Source organism: Anguilla anguilla, chromosome 14, assembly GCF_013347855.1.
Source record: "Anguilla anguilla isolate fAngAng1 chromosome 14, fAngAng1.pri, whole genome shotgun sequence".
In the NCBI taxonomy this organism is placed as follows: domain Eukaryota; kingdom Metazoa; phylum Chordata; class Actinopteri; order Anguilliformes; family Anguillidae; genus Anguilla; species Anguilla anguilla.
Genome location: NC_049214.1, coordinates 5,125,489 through 5,144,100, shown reverse-complemented (window position 1 = coordinate 5,144,100; position 18,612 = coordinate 5,125,489). Strand labels below are relative to the sequence as shown.

Here is an 18,612-nt window from a genome sequence, read left to right as displayed (position 1 = left end):
GTGGGAGTTGGAGTTTGGAGTTGGAGTTTCACCTGTCGCTTCAACCTCGCGTAGGTCGGGAGACGAAGGAGCGGATGACTAAGATGTTGCGTCCCTTTGGGTTTTCGCGGAGTCCTCCGTCACCGCCGACGCCATGGTACCAAGGACCCGCCCCCTTTCGGCTGCACGGCACGCCCAGTGAGAAGGGACGGGTTGCCGGACTGTTCGCCACAACTTGTTCAAGGTTTTATAGGTGTAGGGTTGTGTGGGGAGAACTGCATTTCAATCGCTCTCCTAATGTAATGTTTGACACTGAGGGTTAAGCCTGGAGACTAATTGTGCAAGTTAAAAAAAATTCATTAAAAGAGTGCAATTTTATTTGAATAGAGAGAGAGAGAGAGAGAGAGAGAGAGAGACTGTCATCTCCCCATTGTGTATGAAATCACTGATGCATTTTAGGGGCAGTATTCTACCACAGAATTAACAAGGAAGCTGGAATATCCATGTGGTGTTTCATTATTATTTTTGGCTGTTGATGCTGTTCTTGCCATTCTATACATTGGTTCCCATCCCTCTCCTCCTTTGACTCTGTGAGAGGCGGAGCTTAGGAGCTCCATCCAAAGAGAGGAGAGGGGCGGAGCCAGTTGTTTCCATGGACACCCTCTCGTTAGGATTGTGCGCATTTCACCAAGCAGGGTTTCGACTTTGGTGACTGTGGTGGGCTATGCAACAACTTGACACTTTGAAAATAAACCTTCATTCCCTCTGTAGCTTTACCTGCTGGGTTACCCAGGTTCAGGCTTTGGCATGATTGTGACCAAATATTTTATATAAAAAAATTGCAAAAATATTTAAATAAAAACAAAAAATGTACATTTAAAGATGCATAAAGGCAAACAGGAAAACAGGCTATTAAAAACAGGACATTTCCAGTTAAGCAGGTGGATACAGTGTGTTTAATAAATTGCATGCATCAATCCTCAAAGTCCTGAAAGAAACAAAAAAGTTTCATTTCAGTGTTTTAAGAAAAGGCCCTATTACTAGTTAATTATTCTGATTCATGCCCTAAATAAAGCACGGACCAATTCATGACTGAGTTCAAAGAATGTTCATAAGACATTAAACCGCATGAACTAGGGGATGACTTCATGTTAAGAGAGAAAATGAACAATTCTGCCACGACCTAGACCATGTCACATTTCCTTTAGTCCAATAAATGTCCCTGTTTGTTACCAGTGTGGGGAATATATCTCCTTTTGTCTGTGACAATTTCTTTTAATATCTGTGGTCTCTATCAGCCATTTCCCCAAGTCCTTAAGTCAGTTGCCAAGCTTTAAAACCACGCCAATTTATTTCCACATGCCAATTCAACTTTAGCTGTTGACTGTACTCCGTGAACAAGTCATGTTTGCATGTTACGAAGTATGTGCATGTAATAAAGTTGTTTATCTTCATACTTTTTTGATATAACGTATTCATCAGTTGTTCATTTTTAATGATCTTTGATATAAATTGGGGGTTTGTGGGAGTGGAAAAAACTTTATATTACAGCAAAAAACATTATTGGACAACAGCATTAAATGTTCTGTCCATACGTCACAGATGGGATTGCCCTGGGATGGAATCATTTTCTGACGGACTTCTGCTCATTGGCCAGAATTTGAATTCCGCGGTTGTTTCTACGCATACATTTTGTATGAAGCAAAGTCCTTGAATTAAAATAAATGAAACTTAGAAGAAACAAATGACAATTCTGTGATATTTCGTGCTTGGATATATATTTTTTGTTTGTTTTTTTTTTCATTTTATTATTTGTAATGGAATTGTATGTTAAGTCATAAATGATTTGTGCTGTCATCTTAAAGTTCAATTTATAAAGCTTTTTTTACGAAAGTTGTATAATATGAACTGTTGGCATAATGTATGCTATGTCACCACCAATGAAGCATATGGCACGCCATATGATCATGACAAACGTAATTATGAATTTCATTGTAGTGCTTATGGAGTCATATAGCTATAATTTATGAGACCAATCATTTTTCAGTACATACTGTGATTGAGTTCGGGATGTCCCTTCCCTTGGGGAAAAAAATGAAAAAGTAATGGTTTATATGGAACTTAAAATGTTAATTCTAAATTTAGATATATTTCATGTATACATACAGTACACTTCCCAGTAATGTTTTACATAGCCTACATTGCGTTGTATTTGAAAATGTTGCACATGTGAGAATCATTTAATATACGAAAGCATTAACATATGAATGTATATCAAGAAATTGCTGTTTTCTAATATAACATTTGTATACGTTTGTACTAAACCACGTAGGTCGTGAGTTGTCGAAGTGCAGAATATGCATGCGCGGCAGCGCGCCTGAGTAACATACTGGGGAAATGACGGCCATTAATTTCCTTTCAACCCTAATTTGGCACACCTGATGATACTAATTAGCAGCTCAACGAGGTCTCTAGCTGTTGAATGAGGTGTGCTTTGTCAGGATTGGAATGAAAACTTACAGTGGATAGGAGTAGATCTCCAGAAACACGGTTGGGCATCCCTGTTCTAGATGGGGAAAGGTGAACGTGTCGCTTGTGCCGTATCCGGATTACAAACATTTATATCTAGTGTTGCGGTTGCAACGTGAAGAGTCTAGGGCAGGCATTGAGATGCCTGGACACAATGTCCGAGTGTCTGCACGTGTGTACGCGCATTAAATATATGGACAAAATAATGGACATGTTTGTAAACTGATACGAGGGGTACTGAATTCAGCGCATTAAAACGTCTTCGGATTTGGTTACAACAGTGATTAAAAACGGTAAACTAACGTTAAATGCGCGTAGAGAAACTCGTTGAATTTCATTGGCCTGCAGCAAGGGCGGGGGCGGAGACCGCGTTAGAATATATCCAGGAGTGCGCAAGCTGATGGTGTGTGCGTGTTGAGGAAGGCGGTGATGCTTGAATTGTGTTGAGCAGTGAAAAGGTACAGACATATGTACGGCTGACAGGTTCATAACTACCACTCGAAGTATAGTCGAAAGAATAACCGAACACAGTTGCACTGAATTCTGAGTTTCCATTTTATCACAATTTATTTTTAAAATGTATTAAAAAGTTGCTGGACTTACTCCTGCGTAAAACAATAAACGCATCGTTTCTATGGAGACAGTCGTGTCCCTGAATGCAGGAGAACATCTTTGCAGTCGCATGCTTTCCAGTCATCCTTGTTTTCACTGAATTTTTGCAATGGGAAGCATTTTGTTCAGGGCGATAGAATGGTATATTTTGTTCCTGGCGCTCACCAGAATTTACGCTTCGACTGACGGTGGACAGCTAGAACCCGTCGAGACTGGATCCGGGATGCTTCTGACCGGTAAGGAGACCTTGCTCAAGACGCTGTCCTTCGAGTCACGGAAAAAGTTAATAGCCTAGTCCAAGCAACAATGTATACACATACTCGGGCATCATCAGGTAAAAATATGAATTCCAGTTGTATCGTTTCCCGTTAACCTGTATGATTAACGTGTTTACATTTAGAAAGGTAGAATGTTATGTTGAAATGCCAAAATTAATATACGTCGGTAAAAATTTTTTTTTAAATTGTTCGAATCTTCTTGGTAACCAGTGGCACATGTTATCTGGAAGTACAATATAATGCTTGTTAGAAAACTGTATCTGCAGTTGAACCTGCTGGCTTCGCCGATGGTATTTATTGGGACGTAATGAAGACCAAAATATTTTAAGCATGAGCCTTTGAAATTATGACAAAAAATATGTACTTTATTATTTTTATAGTTCAAGATATATGCTGCTACATGCCACACAGTCCCTGGTTTTTATCGTACAGTTGTGAATGACTTCGCTATCTCTATAAACTTTTGGTCTATGTTTTTGCCTCATGGAGACGCTGTTGCATAATATTTATACTTATAAGGGATCAGGTGCTGAGTCAATGATCACATCTTTCATGTTCTCCGAGTTATGTAAAAACAGACACTGTAACAAAGAAATCCGTTGTACCTTGCTCATTGATTTCGCCTATACATTTATTTCAACCATACACGACTTTAATGCAACCTACAATGTCCCTGCCTCAAGTATGTTTTCTGTTCTTGTTGACTAATTGCATAGTTTAGAGGAGGGGGTATCATGTGAAAGCAATTAAGTTGGCTACATTTCTTGCGTGTTGGTGGCAGGGCATGTCTGTCCAATATTCCCTGGAATGCCGAAGAGATTCTAATCTGTTTAAATGTTTTAGTGTCCGTGCAACTGGTGCAATTTCTGGCAGATTTTTTTTTTTCCCCAGTATCTGCTAAATCTCTGAAGTTGTGCTCTTTTGAACTGAAAGCAAATTTTGGACATAACAAAACACAGCCTGCTCGATGACCACTGAGAGCGCAAGGCATAAATCACCCACATTCTGTGTTTAAAAAAAAAAAAAAAAAAATGTCTCCAGTTGCTAACTTGTATCTCCTTGTGAAGTATTCTTGATGCTTCCTAGAGTCATATTCTTTGCTCGAGTTTACTGAGAAGGGAAATGGCTACTCAGAACAACTTGTGCCATGGATCCCTGACGCTCCTTAGAAGATGTGGCTCTCCCATGTGCTGAGTGAGCATGTCTTGAGGGACTGGATACAGCCAAGACAATCTGAGCTCTGGCTTTGTACACAAATCATATCCCGATGAGGGTATATTAATCACAGGCCTCTGTATGGCCTCTTGATGCGAGCTGGAGCGTAGCCATGGAGTGCTACAGTATGTACAGGAAGGGCTGGACCTCCAAAGACTGTTACAGTGTATTATGTTACCAAATTTATCGCGCATACTTCATAGGCTGGCATTTTTTGGAAGAGCCATTTTGGTCTGTCCAGCTCAGTGATCCAGTGATCTCATCCCAAGGTTTAAAACTCATTGGCTTGGGTTCAATTAATTAAAAATGTATGCGTATAGTGTTGACTTTCATATAAACTTTTAGCTTTTGTCTTAGCAAATGCAGTTTCGGGAGTGAATTTTTGATTGTCATTTTTTTTTTAATAAGAGTAATACAGCGACTAAATCAATAAAGAAAAGTGTGTGTCTGTTTGTAGGTAATTACTGAGGACAAGTGTGGTTAAATCCAGGCCATTGCTTCAGTTCCAGTGCCGCTGACCCCGATGGTTCATGTCAGAGGAGAGTAGACGGGAGCATTGTGCTCATGCTGGGCTTCAGCTCAGTTTCAGAGACTCCGTGGCCATCTGGGCCCCAACATAAGCCAAAACACGCTGGTCAGCAGAGATCAAAGAGTGGCATTATGGGCTCACGATGTCACAGTGAAACACAACAGAACACAAAAAAGGATGAAGGCCTGCATCCTGTTTTACAGTATAATATACTGTATGCAGGCAAACAGTCCATTCAAAGAAAGTGCAATTGACTGACAGCTCAATTTTCACTCAATTTTCTCTTCCCCCCCCCCCCACCCCTCCATCTCCCTAGGAAATGTGTTAACTTACATCTGGGCACATTGTCTTGCTTCATCAACACTAGTGCTGTGCTCAAGAAGATTAAGCAAATCCGTGGGGGGAGTGTGCACCAGACTACATCCAGTGCACCACGGGGCTCAGTGTCAGTAAACAATATAATTACATTGGTTCCCCACAACTAAGATGAAGTGCTACATACCCCCCCCCCTACTCCACAACCCCCAACTGTTGATTCCAAAGCAGTTAACTTTATTAGGCTCAGCTCTAACGTTTAACTTTTTCAGGCTCAAAATTCCTTGCCATATATGGAGAGAAATGACTGCAGTGGTCTGGTAATTGACTTTGGCTGTTGGTTCTAATAAAACCTACGGGGGGACCTTGTACCTTTCAGTGATTGGCTGTGTTGTTAGCCTTCTGCTTACAGGGATGGGCTCGGTAATGTAGGCATCACAGCAATTGTCAAAAGTATCGAGAGGAGCTCATCCCACTTTTGGAATCAGGTTGTTGTAAGAGTCTTTAATGTAGACTTGGAAGTCTGAGGGTTCAGAAAGAAAAAAAAAAAAAAAAAAAAAAAATCAAATTTCAGATAAAGCCTAGGACAGGCCAGCCCCCAGACAGTCACTGAAGAATTTCACCAGCATTGTTTTTTCTGAGATTGTGTCCCTTCTTTTTTCCCTTTTCCTCCCCGAATTTCCTCCCCTGTGGCCTTCTGGGCCCCGGTATGATAGCAAGGGCATCCCAGTGAACTTTCTTGCAGTCAATAGCCAGTGAAATACCATCTAGACATTCTGGTGGAAACCTGGCTACTTAAAAAAAAAAAAAAAAAAAAAAAAAAAAAAAGCTTTGTTGGGCTTTTTTCAGCTTTATTGGACAGGACAGTGTAGAGAGACAGAAAGAACGGGGAAGAGTGGGAGAGACATGTGACAAAGTTCACGCAGTCGGACTCGAACCGCCAACGTCGCGGCTCGTAATGAGCATGTGGGCAGTGCTGTACAGGCTACACCACGAGACACCCCGAAACCTGGCTACTTTTGATTGAAAAGTGAAGGTCTTATAGCCAACTAGGACATAGCCCGGCTACAGCATATCCAGGTAAAATATGAACTATATTAACCTAATCTGTTTGTAAAAATATCTCGACCTGGATTTCCACCCCGCTTAATGTCTGGATTCTTTCTTTTGCTCACTGGGTCGTGTGAGCTCTCTGATGCACCTCCCTGCCAAAAATGTGTAGTGCACTAAGTCCACTGTGTCAAGTTGCTGTATTTTTTATTTAAATTGCGTTACATTTCCAAGTGCGCTGGTCAGTACAAAATGTGAATTCAAATATTTCCCTCCAAAGTTTGACAATCAAGCGCATATTACAGGAATCACCTGGGACTTTTAAGTGGTGAAGCTGGTGATCCACTGGGATCTGCACTTGACATTTACCCCAGCTTGAGCACTGGGAATTTTAAAGAATATTATTCAGAAATGTAACTGATTTGTAATCGTTGTTGCAGTGTAGAAATCCACCAGGACTTTTATGCTAAGCTGGTCTGTCCCGTTTGGATGAAAAAACCGAATTGCTGTACAATTGGGTGAAGTCGTTTGTGAACGGGCCCTTCTTGGGGCGGTTTGCAGAATAGGGAATGAAGTTTGGGGGGGGGGGGGGGGTTGTGTGGAATATTGACAGCTCATGTGCGTTGTTTCCAAACTTGCTCTCTTCTGCGGTCCAGATGGGCTGATTTTCTAGAACCTCAAAAATATTTAATTCTCTGACTGAGGAAGGAATTCATGCTTTTGCTGTGTGTTTGGATTGCAGTGAATGAGAAGAGGTGGGGGGGCATAGTGGGTCATGTTACTAGCAAGTCCCCAGAGTCCATATGGATTGCACAGTGTGAAAGCCTTCTTTAAACAGCCTTGTTTTCTGTTGCGTTTTTTTTCCCCCTTAGAATCACTGAATAGATTGCAGATTATGTAATGCAAAGATAATAGCTCTCTGAGCAGCTGTGTAATCAAGCACCACCAGGCTCTCTCTCCCTCCCTCTTAATTATTGTATTTTTAACTAATATTTTCTGCTGTAATTAAAACAAAAAAACGAACAGGTTGCGCGCACAGCCACGGCCTCAAGTGAGCGCATTAGGCAAGCCCCTTCAGCAGCCTGTCGGTGATCTCGGTGAATGATTCACGGGGCGTCCCGCGGTAGTTTGTGATTTGTGGCCCGAATGTAAAAGTACCTCGCCCCAAGGGGGTGAGCGTAGGAGTTTTTATTTTCGTGGCCTTTGACACGGTTGGCAGGACTCAGCCAAACCGCAGCGTCCCCGGCGTGCTTCGATAATCGGTTCTGCTGTGGCGGAGTTTTGGTTACGGTGGCAAGGAGACCTGCTTCCACCCTCACACGTCAGTCACCCAACCTGCACACCTGAATGCCATCCAACTCATGATATGTCACCAGAACTGGTCGTTTTATTAAAAATATATTGCAGCTGATATACACGCAAACTCACAAAAGGGAAAAAAGAGATCCAGCCATTTTGACACAATGATGAACTCCATATTTGCGAGCCCGGACTGAATGGCAGCAGTGCTGTGGCTGGGGGTGGGTTTCAGAGCAGGACATTCATTCAAGTCAGCATTTTGGCTTCAGGGAAACAGTATACAGAGAATGAATAATCTTGTTTTTGGATCGGCTTCACTAAGATTAGTTTCATGAGTCTCAGATGTGTATTGAGGGAACTACGCTCCTTAAGTCTAGATTTGGCTCATCAGACCAGTTTAACCTCTTAAGTGTTTGGTATTTTCTGCCCAGTACACAGCCAGCCAGTGGAGAGAGATATATGTAGTGACAACTGAAAAGCATTTTAGCAGATTGAATGATGTTTCTAACAGTGTGTAGTTTCTTAGGCTTGCATTAAAGAATGCGTATTGTTTCTTCTGCATAAACAAACCATACGTTTACCTGCTGAGAAGTTGGAGAGGGAGACGTGGGAAAAGTGAGCATATCTAAGCAAAATTCAGCTAGCATACAGTATACACTATATAGCATTTTACACCTCTAAACATCCACAGTTTCGTTTGGTCTCCAGGTGTCCTTTGGGAGTCTCCAAGTACCCTTTTTTGGTAACCTGCTTAGACGTAGCATAGAAAAGACGATGCAGAATGCTGAAACGTGCACTCCCACTGTGATTTTGCTTCTGTTAATTTCTTTTAGAAACATTCTGAGTAATTCTGACTCTTGGAAACACACTTTCTGGTAACTGGAGGGTCACCTGTCAGAAGAGACCTGGATTATGCTTGTAGTCAAAAGAGATCAAGAATACACCTCTAGGTGAAGCATGGAATCCTGTGGATAAATATTGCTGAATACCAGGGATGATAACTGTTCTTGTTACTATTTAACTCAGTTGTATGCTAAAATGCTGTGTCATTTTGGCCTTCAGAAGGCTATATGTACTTAATGTACGCATCAAAGTTGAGTATAAAGCATTATGTAGTTTGATGGAATGCTCCCCCCCCTTTCCCCATCCCCGATATGGAGATGAGGTACCAGGAGGGTTCCAGGCCTGTGTCTCCTCTCGAGTTCAGAAACAAGGGCTCAGGGGTCCCTCGTAAAAGTGTATTTAATAAGCAGTTCTCCACAGAAAGAAAGTGGCTGTCTCTTCTCCTTTCCCTCCTCTTTTGCTGTTTTTGAGTTAATTGACATCCCTTGCTGAACTGTGTGACCTTCCCAATTGCACCCTAAAAGCATGTTTAATTGAGCTCACCTTGAGAAAGGGCTTGGATAGGCCCAGGGCAGGGGGCCTGGTGTGTGTTAACCCCAGACTGACCTGCAGAGTCGCAAGGACCACTACTTCCACAGGATGGGAGCCCTGCACTTATGTCAGCCTGGTCCCATACCACTCTGTCCAAGTCCTGCAGTTCTCGGTTGTCAGCAAGGACTTTATAAGAGCGCACAGATCCATTCCTGGTTCAATGGCCTTTGCATTACCAAGTGCATTTTGTCTTTAAGATTTTGTTTCCTCACAAATTGGCTAGTTTGAGGGTCTTCAAATTCAATGGGCCCCATTTTTTGGTGTTTCAATGGTTGGTAATTTGAATACTTGAATAAGAATCTTGAAGAGAATTATGCACTCATGATTTGAAGCAAGACTGGGAACAATTTCTGCATCAAATGTGCTCTAAGATGTGTCAGATGCTGCACAGCTTCGCATTGGAACATTCTGATCTGAATTCGGTCACCATTAAACCGAACATATTATTAGGCCTATTATGTAATAGCCATGGAGGAGTACAGCTTGGCGTGCTGGAATGTATTGCAAGTCTGTTAGCTTGCAATTAATCCCACTGGGTGAAGTTATTTTCAGTCCTATAGCACATATATATTGTATAACAAATATGCATTATACATCCACAAAGTGTGTGTCTGTGTCTGTGTGTTTAATTCATGTATTTATGTATTTACATGGAAAAAAATTAACTTTCTGCTCTGATGGTATGGTAAAATAGTATAGTTTAACTACTCTGGCAATTAACATGTGTCAATATGAAAAAATCACTTGAACTCAAACCCGAGCAGCGGCTTGGGCGAGGGAAAGATAAGGGCCCATTATGGCTGAGAAAATGTGGAGAATGTGCTGATAAACCTGTGTGGAGCGGCTCATAATTGCACTTCACTTCTGATCTTCCTGGGTTCGGGGGGGTGCAAGGTGGCCTCAGGGGTTCAGTTGATGCTGGTCCTCAGGCGCTGCGATATGACCCAGACTACTCCTCCGCCATGCCCAAAATGCCTCTTTTTTTTGTGTGTGTGTGTCTGGGCAGCCTGCAGACTAGGGGCGCATGTAACGTGATCTATAGCCCCCGCCCTCCTCTCCGTATCTCTCCCGGCTCTGACTGCTGATCAAAGCGTTGGCACAGGTTCCCCTCCCAGAGCAGCGTGGGCTCAGGGCTCAGGGCTCAGGGCTGCTGTGATATGAGCAGTCAGAGTGAATATAATCCCGGTGATTCATGGTCCTCGCTGCCTCATTGCGCGCTCAAACACAAGCCGCCACCCCCGATTGCCGGGGGGGGGGGGATTACGACGAGCGCTACGACGGTCGACTATGATTGGTGTTGGGCCGCCACTATCGCCACCGTCGCGTTGCGCCCCTCAGGCGAAGGGCTGGCGGACGGATGGACGGGCCCCGGCACACCCTCCCACCCCCCGTCTGCGTGGTGCGTTCTGGGGGGGGAACACCTGGGGTTTCAATCTGAGATGGCCTGGAATCTCCATGTGCCGTCGGTCCTCGCAAATTACACATACCGTTCCCCCCGCTGCCAGACCGGGTTTACTTGGGTGCACGGGTGGGGTGGGGTGGGGTGCCGGCGGGGGGGTGGGGGGTAGGGAGGGTACAGACGCTTGATAGTGTAGATTTATGTTGCCGTCAGGCCAAATGGTTGCTGTGTTATTGAAAAAGCAGATGTCCGGAGTGAATTGAGTTCAGATACGGGGAGTTTGTGCACAGCACCAACACCTGCAGCGACTCTCTCTCTCTCTCTCTCCAGCCCCTAGCGGAGAGGGGAAGGCCTTCACTGCACTCTGAGAAGTGGCCCTGCTAAAGGGAAGATTAAATCTTTGACCCGTCTACCATTTTTTTTTTTTTTTTTTTTTTTTTTAAATTGCAACTTGACCCAAAGGTGCACAATTTACACTTCAGTGTAATTTATGTAACACTAGAAGTCGTTTTCCCCCAAAATAGCAAGCCAACAATAATTTCTGGCCCGTGTGATTAATACTAATGAGGAGAGGAAAGGTCAAAGTTTATCGTATTTCCAGATGGTCCTTTTCTGGAACTTGACGTGGTTATTTTTGGACGCGACTCCTTGTAAGTTATGTCCATTATTTTTTTTTTTTTTTGGTTTTCGCTTTCTAAGTTCCCCTCGCAGCTCGTAAACGTTGCGTGGTTTCTGGTTTCTGCCCGAGTTTTTTCGCGGGGTCTCTCTCGCGCCCTTCTTCGGGGTAAGCCGTCGATCCCAAAGAGCAACTGGGGCCGTGGCTCAGCTGCGGAGCCCTGTGGGGGGGGGGGGGAACAAAAAACCTACGAAGAACACCTGGTGTCTCCGGTGAGCTGGTAATCGCACCTCAGAGGGCTGCGCGTGGGGCTGCTGTTACCATTTTCACTGCCACCCCCCATTTTCTTGGTTCCCCTCCTCCTCCTTCTCCGTCCGTATTTTTTCTGTTTCATTGGCATGACATAATGCCGTGTTAACCAAAGCGGAGGTGACAAAACAACAAGCGGGCACGCAAAAGCGCTCATTCCATCCTCCTTAGCCAATCGGCCGCTCTCGTTATCGCCCCCTCCCAAATACAGCGGTGGCGTCGGCCGGATTAGAGGGTGCTTCTCGGTCCCAGGTGTCCCGAAACGCTGGAGGGGGGCTCGGTTCACAGCAGGGCTCAGATCTTGGCAGGATGTCAGGGGGCCAGCCTGGTTGAAGTTTGAGGAGGTGGGGGGGGGGCGTGTGGGGGGGGAAGCGAAAGAAGAAAGTCGGGCTTAATAACACGCTCTCGATTTTTACTTTGGCACCCGCCGTACCCTCTGGGGAAACCCTAAAACTATCAAGATACTGCAATCCATCATCGGGAGGTGGGCGCTGGCAGCTCATTTTAAGTGGAGCAGCTGTGACATATATTATTCTCTAATCATCCTTTCAGGTTATGCAGAAGAAGAAAAGAAAGAAAAAAAAATTACATGGCTGTTTCACACCGGCTGCAGATACCAGTTAGCTCCGCACCAATGGTGGAACTGCTCCTGCCGGTTCACTGCATTGACCACCGATAAGCCCCTCCCACAAGCCATTCTCCTCGTTATGACATCATCAGTGTGCGACCGTTTAGAAAAAAACTTCACTTCAGCACCAGTACTGCTGAAGGTGAAGCGGGCTGCTTTGTCTTCACCGTTTTTGTGAGTCTTGAATGTGAGTTTGCCTTTCTCTACCTGCATGCCAGTCTTTTTCCCTTTTCGTAGACAATCTTTATTTGACAATGTTCACTGCATGTACCTTGGTATTTCTTGGACTGCGAACAGGCCAGCTTTTTAGATTACTTACAATAGACTGCAGTAAACCTATCAAACATATCAGCTTTCGTGGGAAGAAAAAATACATAGAGAAATTATATTCTTAAAAAAAGAAAGAAAATATAAAAATCTGAACACCTGGCATAATTAAACAAAAGAATACATTTCTATGCAGCATATACGTTCATTTGACAGGGTTTATTGTTAAATAACTTTAATCATACAGGGCAGGGGATGCATGGATTCATTCACGTGAACCTCATTCTCATAAGCAGATGGAGATACATGGTTGTACAGAGACCACATTGCCCAGAACAGGTCAAGTGATAAATGCAACCGTGCAGGTATTTTTTTATTTTTTCCATTGAATAGATGTTACCTGCTCATTCAGCCTGTTGGAATAGGGAGGGGGCCTGAGAAAGAGAGAGAGCACCTCTCTTCACCTGAAATGGGAGGGAGGCAGGCAATGCATCACAAACTGCGGTCTGGTCCATCCTTGAGTAAAGGCCGTATAAGATAGGAAATGAACACATGCAACAACTGCAGCATTTAGTTGACACACTGAATATGTGTTTTATACAATGGCCTACAGGCCAGCAAAACACCTCACCGGTACCTTAAGTGGACACTGGAACGGCAGGTTATTCTGTGTCAGGTCGACCAAAGCTTTCTTTGAACAGGTAGTTATCGTGTGCATGCTTTTGTTTTTTTGTATTCTTTGGCAATGGAGGGTAAACAATCAAGTATGATTATTCTTGACTTCAATGGGCTAATTACGGATCAAATGCAATTATGGATTTTAGAAAACACTTGGAACACGAGTCACCCCTAAATGTGCGAAAATGTTCCTCTGCCTCCCTTTAATTAAATCTGTATTGTGGGGGTTGTAATAATGATAATCTGTTATAATGATGATTGCACATTATCCCGCGTTTCATAAAGGCATCGCTTTTTGATTTAGATCTGATGTCTTATGTAAATTGCTGTTAATACGCTCATAAAAGGAACTTGGGATTGTTCTGTGTTATTTGCTGATCCGCATGGCAGTAGCTTCTCGGTGAAAGGTGGCCAACGTAGCGCCTTTGAGCCAAGATGGCTTCTCAGTGAAAGGTGGCCAACGTCATGTCACAGCGCCTTTGAACCAAGATGGCTTCGCAGGTGAGGATTTTTTAGACAACAGCAGAGTTCTTCTCAAGCTGATTCTTTGGCAAACAAATGTCTTTGGACACGATTTCCTACCGTCTGCCCCTCTGCCAGAACATGTTAGGCCATTGGTTATGTTCTTTTATTGATTTTTTGTTTTCGTTTTTGGTTTAATTTCTTTATTTGACTGTTGCCTCTTGCATGCTCTGGCTCTAATGAGCTCCTGAAAGCATGCATGCTGTCAGTCGAGGAATGTGTTCTCTGCCCTGTATAGATGCTTTTTTTTCTTTCTTTTTTTGGAGGGGGAGGGGGGCTGTGGTGGAGAGGGAAGGAGCTTAATCTTCAAACACTCCGTTTAACTTTCCAGACTTTTCCTTTGGGTTCACCAATAAACATTGTTCCACGGGAGGTGATGATAGTTGAGGTGTGCTCCAGCAAACCTCCTGCTCCTGGAAATCTGCTTTAACCAGTGTGTGTGGAGGGGGGGGGGGGGGAGGTCGGTGGGGGCTGGGGGCTGCTGTCACGGACTGCATCTCCTTGGCCTCCTTATTCTGAAAATTGGCAGAAAACCCTACTGAGGGATCTTGGGTGTGTGGGGTTCCTGTCCTTAAGGTCGTGTGGAGATGAGGGGGCAGTTAACGATGTGTTCTGTTTTTTTAAACCCAGTCTCTCTCGCTTCAGATCCTCTCCATGGCCTGTTCCTTTGGCCGCTCTCAATGAGCCTTTATGCCCTAGTGCTCAGGCGCCAGCCTCTGTATCGCCTATTAAAGCTGTCAGGCCCAAAATTCTAATTGGCGAGAAACTTCCGGAATGTTGTTCACAAGTGGGGAAAGGTGCTTTTATTGCTCTTGTGGAATGGAGCCAGCAAACAACATTCCGTTCATTGGAACACTCACAGTTTCAAATTCTAATTTGGTAATTAAGCAACCTGTGCGTTGATGTAGCCATTGCCTAAAACACCAGGGCAGGGTAATTATGAATGGGGTGACAATTGCAGTTTTTCAAAGGTGAGATCACCCACCTATCTACACGTGGGAATTGCGTGCTCTGTGTGTGTGTGCCAGTGTTTCAGCACTGATAAACAGTAAACGGTAGTTCCTCTGTGACTTTGAGGTGATCGTGTTTCTCGTGGTGGAGAATGTGGCATGCGTGTCCAAGTGACCGATAACGAGCTGAAACCCTGGACCCCGTGGGTGGGGGCTTGACCAGTTTGACCTTCACACCGAGGATCGTTGACCTCCAGGATTGCTCGGGTTTCTCTTGGAAAGCGGTTGATCGCTCGGGGATATCCGGGCCTTCTCCCTCTGTCTGACCTGCGCCCTCCTTCCTCGTACTGCGGTGGTGGGCGAAGACAGATGTTCACCGTAACCGTGGCCACCAGGCTTCCTCCTGCGGCCATGATCAGCAGCTGCTCTGCTCTCTGTACCGAGCTAGACCCTCACTACACCACACCTTCCTCACATTACCAAGACCAAAATACACGCCTACTGCACTATAGCTGCTGTTGGGTTTTCAGGACCTGTTCTGTCTGCTGTTTGTTCTGCCGGTGTCCGCCAGTTAATCTTCTGATGCAACCATAACGGTTCTTCTGCCAACGGATACCATGACTGTTTCCAGTTCGTGTGCCGTAAATGACTGCGACTGCGCTGGTTCTGTTGAAGTGAGACTGCGACTACTTTCACGACTGTTCTGGTTTTCCCTGATGTTGGAGATCTTGATCGTGCAAGTTCTCCTGGTTGTGATGGCCATAAACTAAACTAACCCTGACCCTAACTCTCATTAGCACAATTCTTCAGCCGGGCAGGTAGATCTAATGCGAGAAATCAGCTGGTTGAGTTCTTGGTAGAAGGGACTTTTTCTGACCCTTCTACATTCCACCTATGGAAATTAGACTGTGACTGTACTTGTTCTTCTGGTCATAGAAGCCATAACTGAACCACTCTTTTTTTTCCCTCTGCTGATGCAGCTTGACAGTTTCTGCTCATGGTGAAAGTGGCCACACCACTTCCTTTGCCTGTGGAGTCCTCGACCACAGCAGTCCTTCTGCTAACGGACACGTGACCCCTGAACCTCCCTCTGCGGGACAGAGAACCCCAAAAGCTCCGCTGTGGGGATCAGCGATCGCTCTGTCCTGCTCTGCTGTTCTTTCGGACACGTTGACCGCACTGTGACACCCTTAAACGTGACCTCTCCTTCTCTCCAGATACTGCGTCTGGACTGCAGAATTAGTCTCCTTTTCCCCTTGTCGTTCATCTTTAATGGCCTCTGTGAGAACGTGGTGTGATTTAACTCTGCACTCTCTCGTTGTGCTCTCTGTCTCTTGGCAGCTGTGTTCAGTTCTCTGCGCTGCTTGTGGTGTCGACTGATGTGTACTTAGTAATTATATATGCATGTTGAACGTTCATCCTTAACTGTGCCCGGATTCTTGTCTTCTCCGAGGAACATTCTGTCATTTCAGTTACTGGTCTATTAGTCCGATGCTGAAAACGTGATGCGTGTGCTAAACAACAACGTGAGCTGAATGCAGCCGAAACAATTTGCATTTGAATGTCCTAAAATTAACTGCCTGAAATGATGTCATTTCTTATGAAGATAGTTAGGAACAAGCAATCCATTTTCTAAAGTCTCTCTGTTCTGACTCCACAGAGGTGAATGAACAGCAAAACAAGGAGCCCATTAACCATCATCACTAAAGAAAGGACCAGAGCTCCCCTTATTATTATTGTTTTTGACTATTTGTACTGTGTAACGTGCAGTGGATTAGCTGACATGACTGGTAGAAAATCATTTTTGTCAGCTGTGGTAAATATAGACTGTGTCTTTTTACAGTGCTCTCTTGTTTCTATTGTCTGTCTTGTAATCCTCTACCAGGATTAACTGAGACTGTGTATGTGATTTTAGCACTTAGGTAATTGGCTTTTTATGTGCTGGGAGGGTGTGGCACTCTGCGTGTGGCGTTGTATAAAGGTGACAGAAATGCCCACAAGGGACTTGAGCACGTGCGCGGTGTAGTGGGTGTGGGGTGCGGTGTGGGGTGTGCATCCGCATCCGACAGGCCCGATCGACAGAGATGTGCCACTCCCCCCCCCCCGAAAAAGTAACAATGAATTTTAACAGGCACACGGGTCAGCTTCGAGATGGCCCGGCCGGGCTGCAGGTCAAGTCCTGTAAAAAAATTTACAAGACCTTTTACAAGCACTTGAGTCTCGTTAGTAACAATGCTGGCGGTTCGCTTCTCCCCGTTAAAGTGACATGGGTGTAATGACCGGGCAGAGTCGATGGGCAGCCACGCTGGGGGGGGGGGGGAGACCCTTCTGGACAGAGTCTGGGACTGGGGCTGCTAGGCCTGCACATTGTCAGGAAGGAAAATGGGGGGGGGGGGGGGGGGGGGGGAATGAAATTGTCTTTCTTTGCCCAACCAACAGGTTAGAGAGATTGTCTGTGGGGAGATTCCGCGGGGCTGAGCCTCCTCGCCTGAATAGCAGGATAAGGTGTGCTTTGTCTCAGACACAGCCACGAGCGACTCAAATCCAGAATTCAGGGGGATGCAGGGCCTCATCGCCCGAGCACGCTGCCGCTGCCAGGGCTTGTCGCAGAGCGCAGAGCGCAGAGCGCAGAGAGCTCTCATTACCTGTCACGCAGATAAATGAGACTGGGGGGGGGGCGTGGGGCGGGGGTAGAGCGCGTCGCTGGTATGCGTGTGTGTGTGCGTGTGTGTGTGTGTGTCGGGCTGCGCCGGACACGTGAAGACGTCTGTCTCCTGAGTACGGGTCCCCTATGCAGACACACTCACGCACGTGTGTGTGCGCGCACACGCACACGTACACGGACACATGCAGACTTTTTGCATGCACACATGCACACACAAACACCCCACACACACTCATGTACATAAATGCGCGTGTGCACATGTATACATGTGCAAATGCACAGATGTGCATTCGCACTTTCTAATAGACACACAAACCCATACATGCGTGCACACACACACACACACACACACACACACACACACACACACACACACACACATACATACATACAGACATAAGTATAAGCATACGCACATAACACATCCACGCAAGGATGTGCAGGGGTCCATTCACAGGGTCAGAAGCCAGACGTATGCTTTCACTTGAGATGGCCGCTGGTATCTCGCGCTCTCTCGCTCTCGTACACAAATGTAGAACCATACTCATCTTTTACTCTCTCGCAGAAACCACTCTCCTACCCTTTGTTTAATTTCCGAACAGAACTGTTCTGAGGATAACTCCGAATGAGTTATGAGATGCAGCACAAAGTTTTACAGGTTGAAATTTGATGATTATTGCCGCTTCATTGATTTTTATCAGGAAGAACATCTGTTTTTTGTGTCTGTTGGTTCTGTTCTCAGGATTGAGGACCATATTCTTTTCGTCACAAAAAAAAGACTTAAGAAAGAATATAGTTCTCAATCCTGAGAGCAGAACTAACAGCCACAAAAAAAACAGATGTTCTTCCTGATAAAATCAATGAAACGGCAATAATCATCGTATTTCAACTTGTAAAACTTTGTGCTGTATCTCATAACTCATTCGGAGTTATCCTCAGAACTTTTTTTCTTGCCTTGTAGGCTAATCCTTTTATTGACTTTCCACACCGGTCTTGCGTTGCTATGGCGCACGTGTAGGCATGTGCCTGTAGTGTAGATGTAAGCACTATGCATTTGCTTTACTGACGTGTATAAATAAATCAAACTTAGGAAAAGCCTCCTGAGGAATGAAGCAAGATGGAGGTCAGCAGGACCCTCATCCTGGCCCCACGCCGTCCGTCAGGTGAAGGTCCAGCCGTTCGTGGGAGAGACCGAAAAATCTAGAGCCTTAAGTGGTCACAGAGTGAGCTGCTCCAGCCAAGTGACATCACTGCTTTCATCTCTCCAGCCGCGGATAAAAAGTTGACCGGCTGTCGGGGAGGTCAGATTTCAAACGGGACGGCTGAAACAACAGCGGA

At 45.0% G+C, this 18,612-nt stretch overlaps 1 protein-coding gene across 1 annotated transcript in view; it reads left to right on the top strand.

Moving 5' to 3' along the window:
- Positions 1–2,113: 2,113 nt before the first annotated feature.
- Positions 2,114–18,612, top strand: part of si:ch211-196i2.1 (collagen alpha-1(I) chain) — a 129,075-nt gene continuing 112,576 nt past the window's right edge. The window contains exon 1 of the mRNA XM_035391561.1: positions 2,114–3,356. Within this exon, the coding sequence (XP_035247452.1) occupies positions 3,230–3,356 (127 nt within the window). The 5' untranslated portion in view covers positions 2,114–3,229. The remainder of the gene's footprint in view (positions 3,357–18,612) is intronic.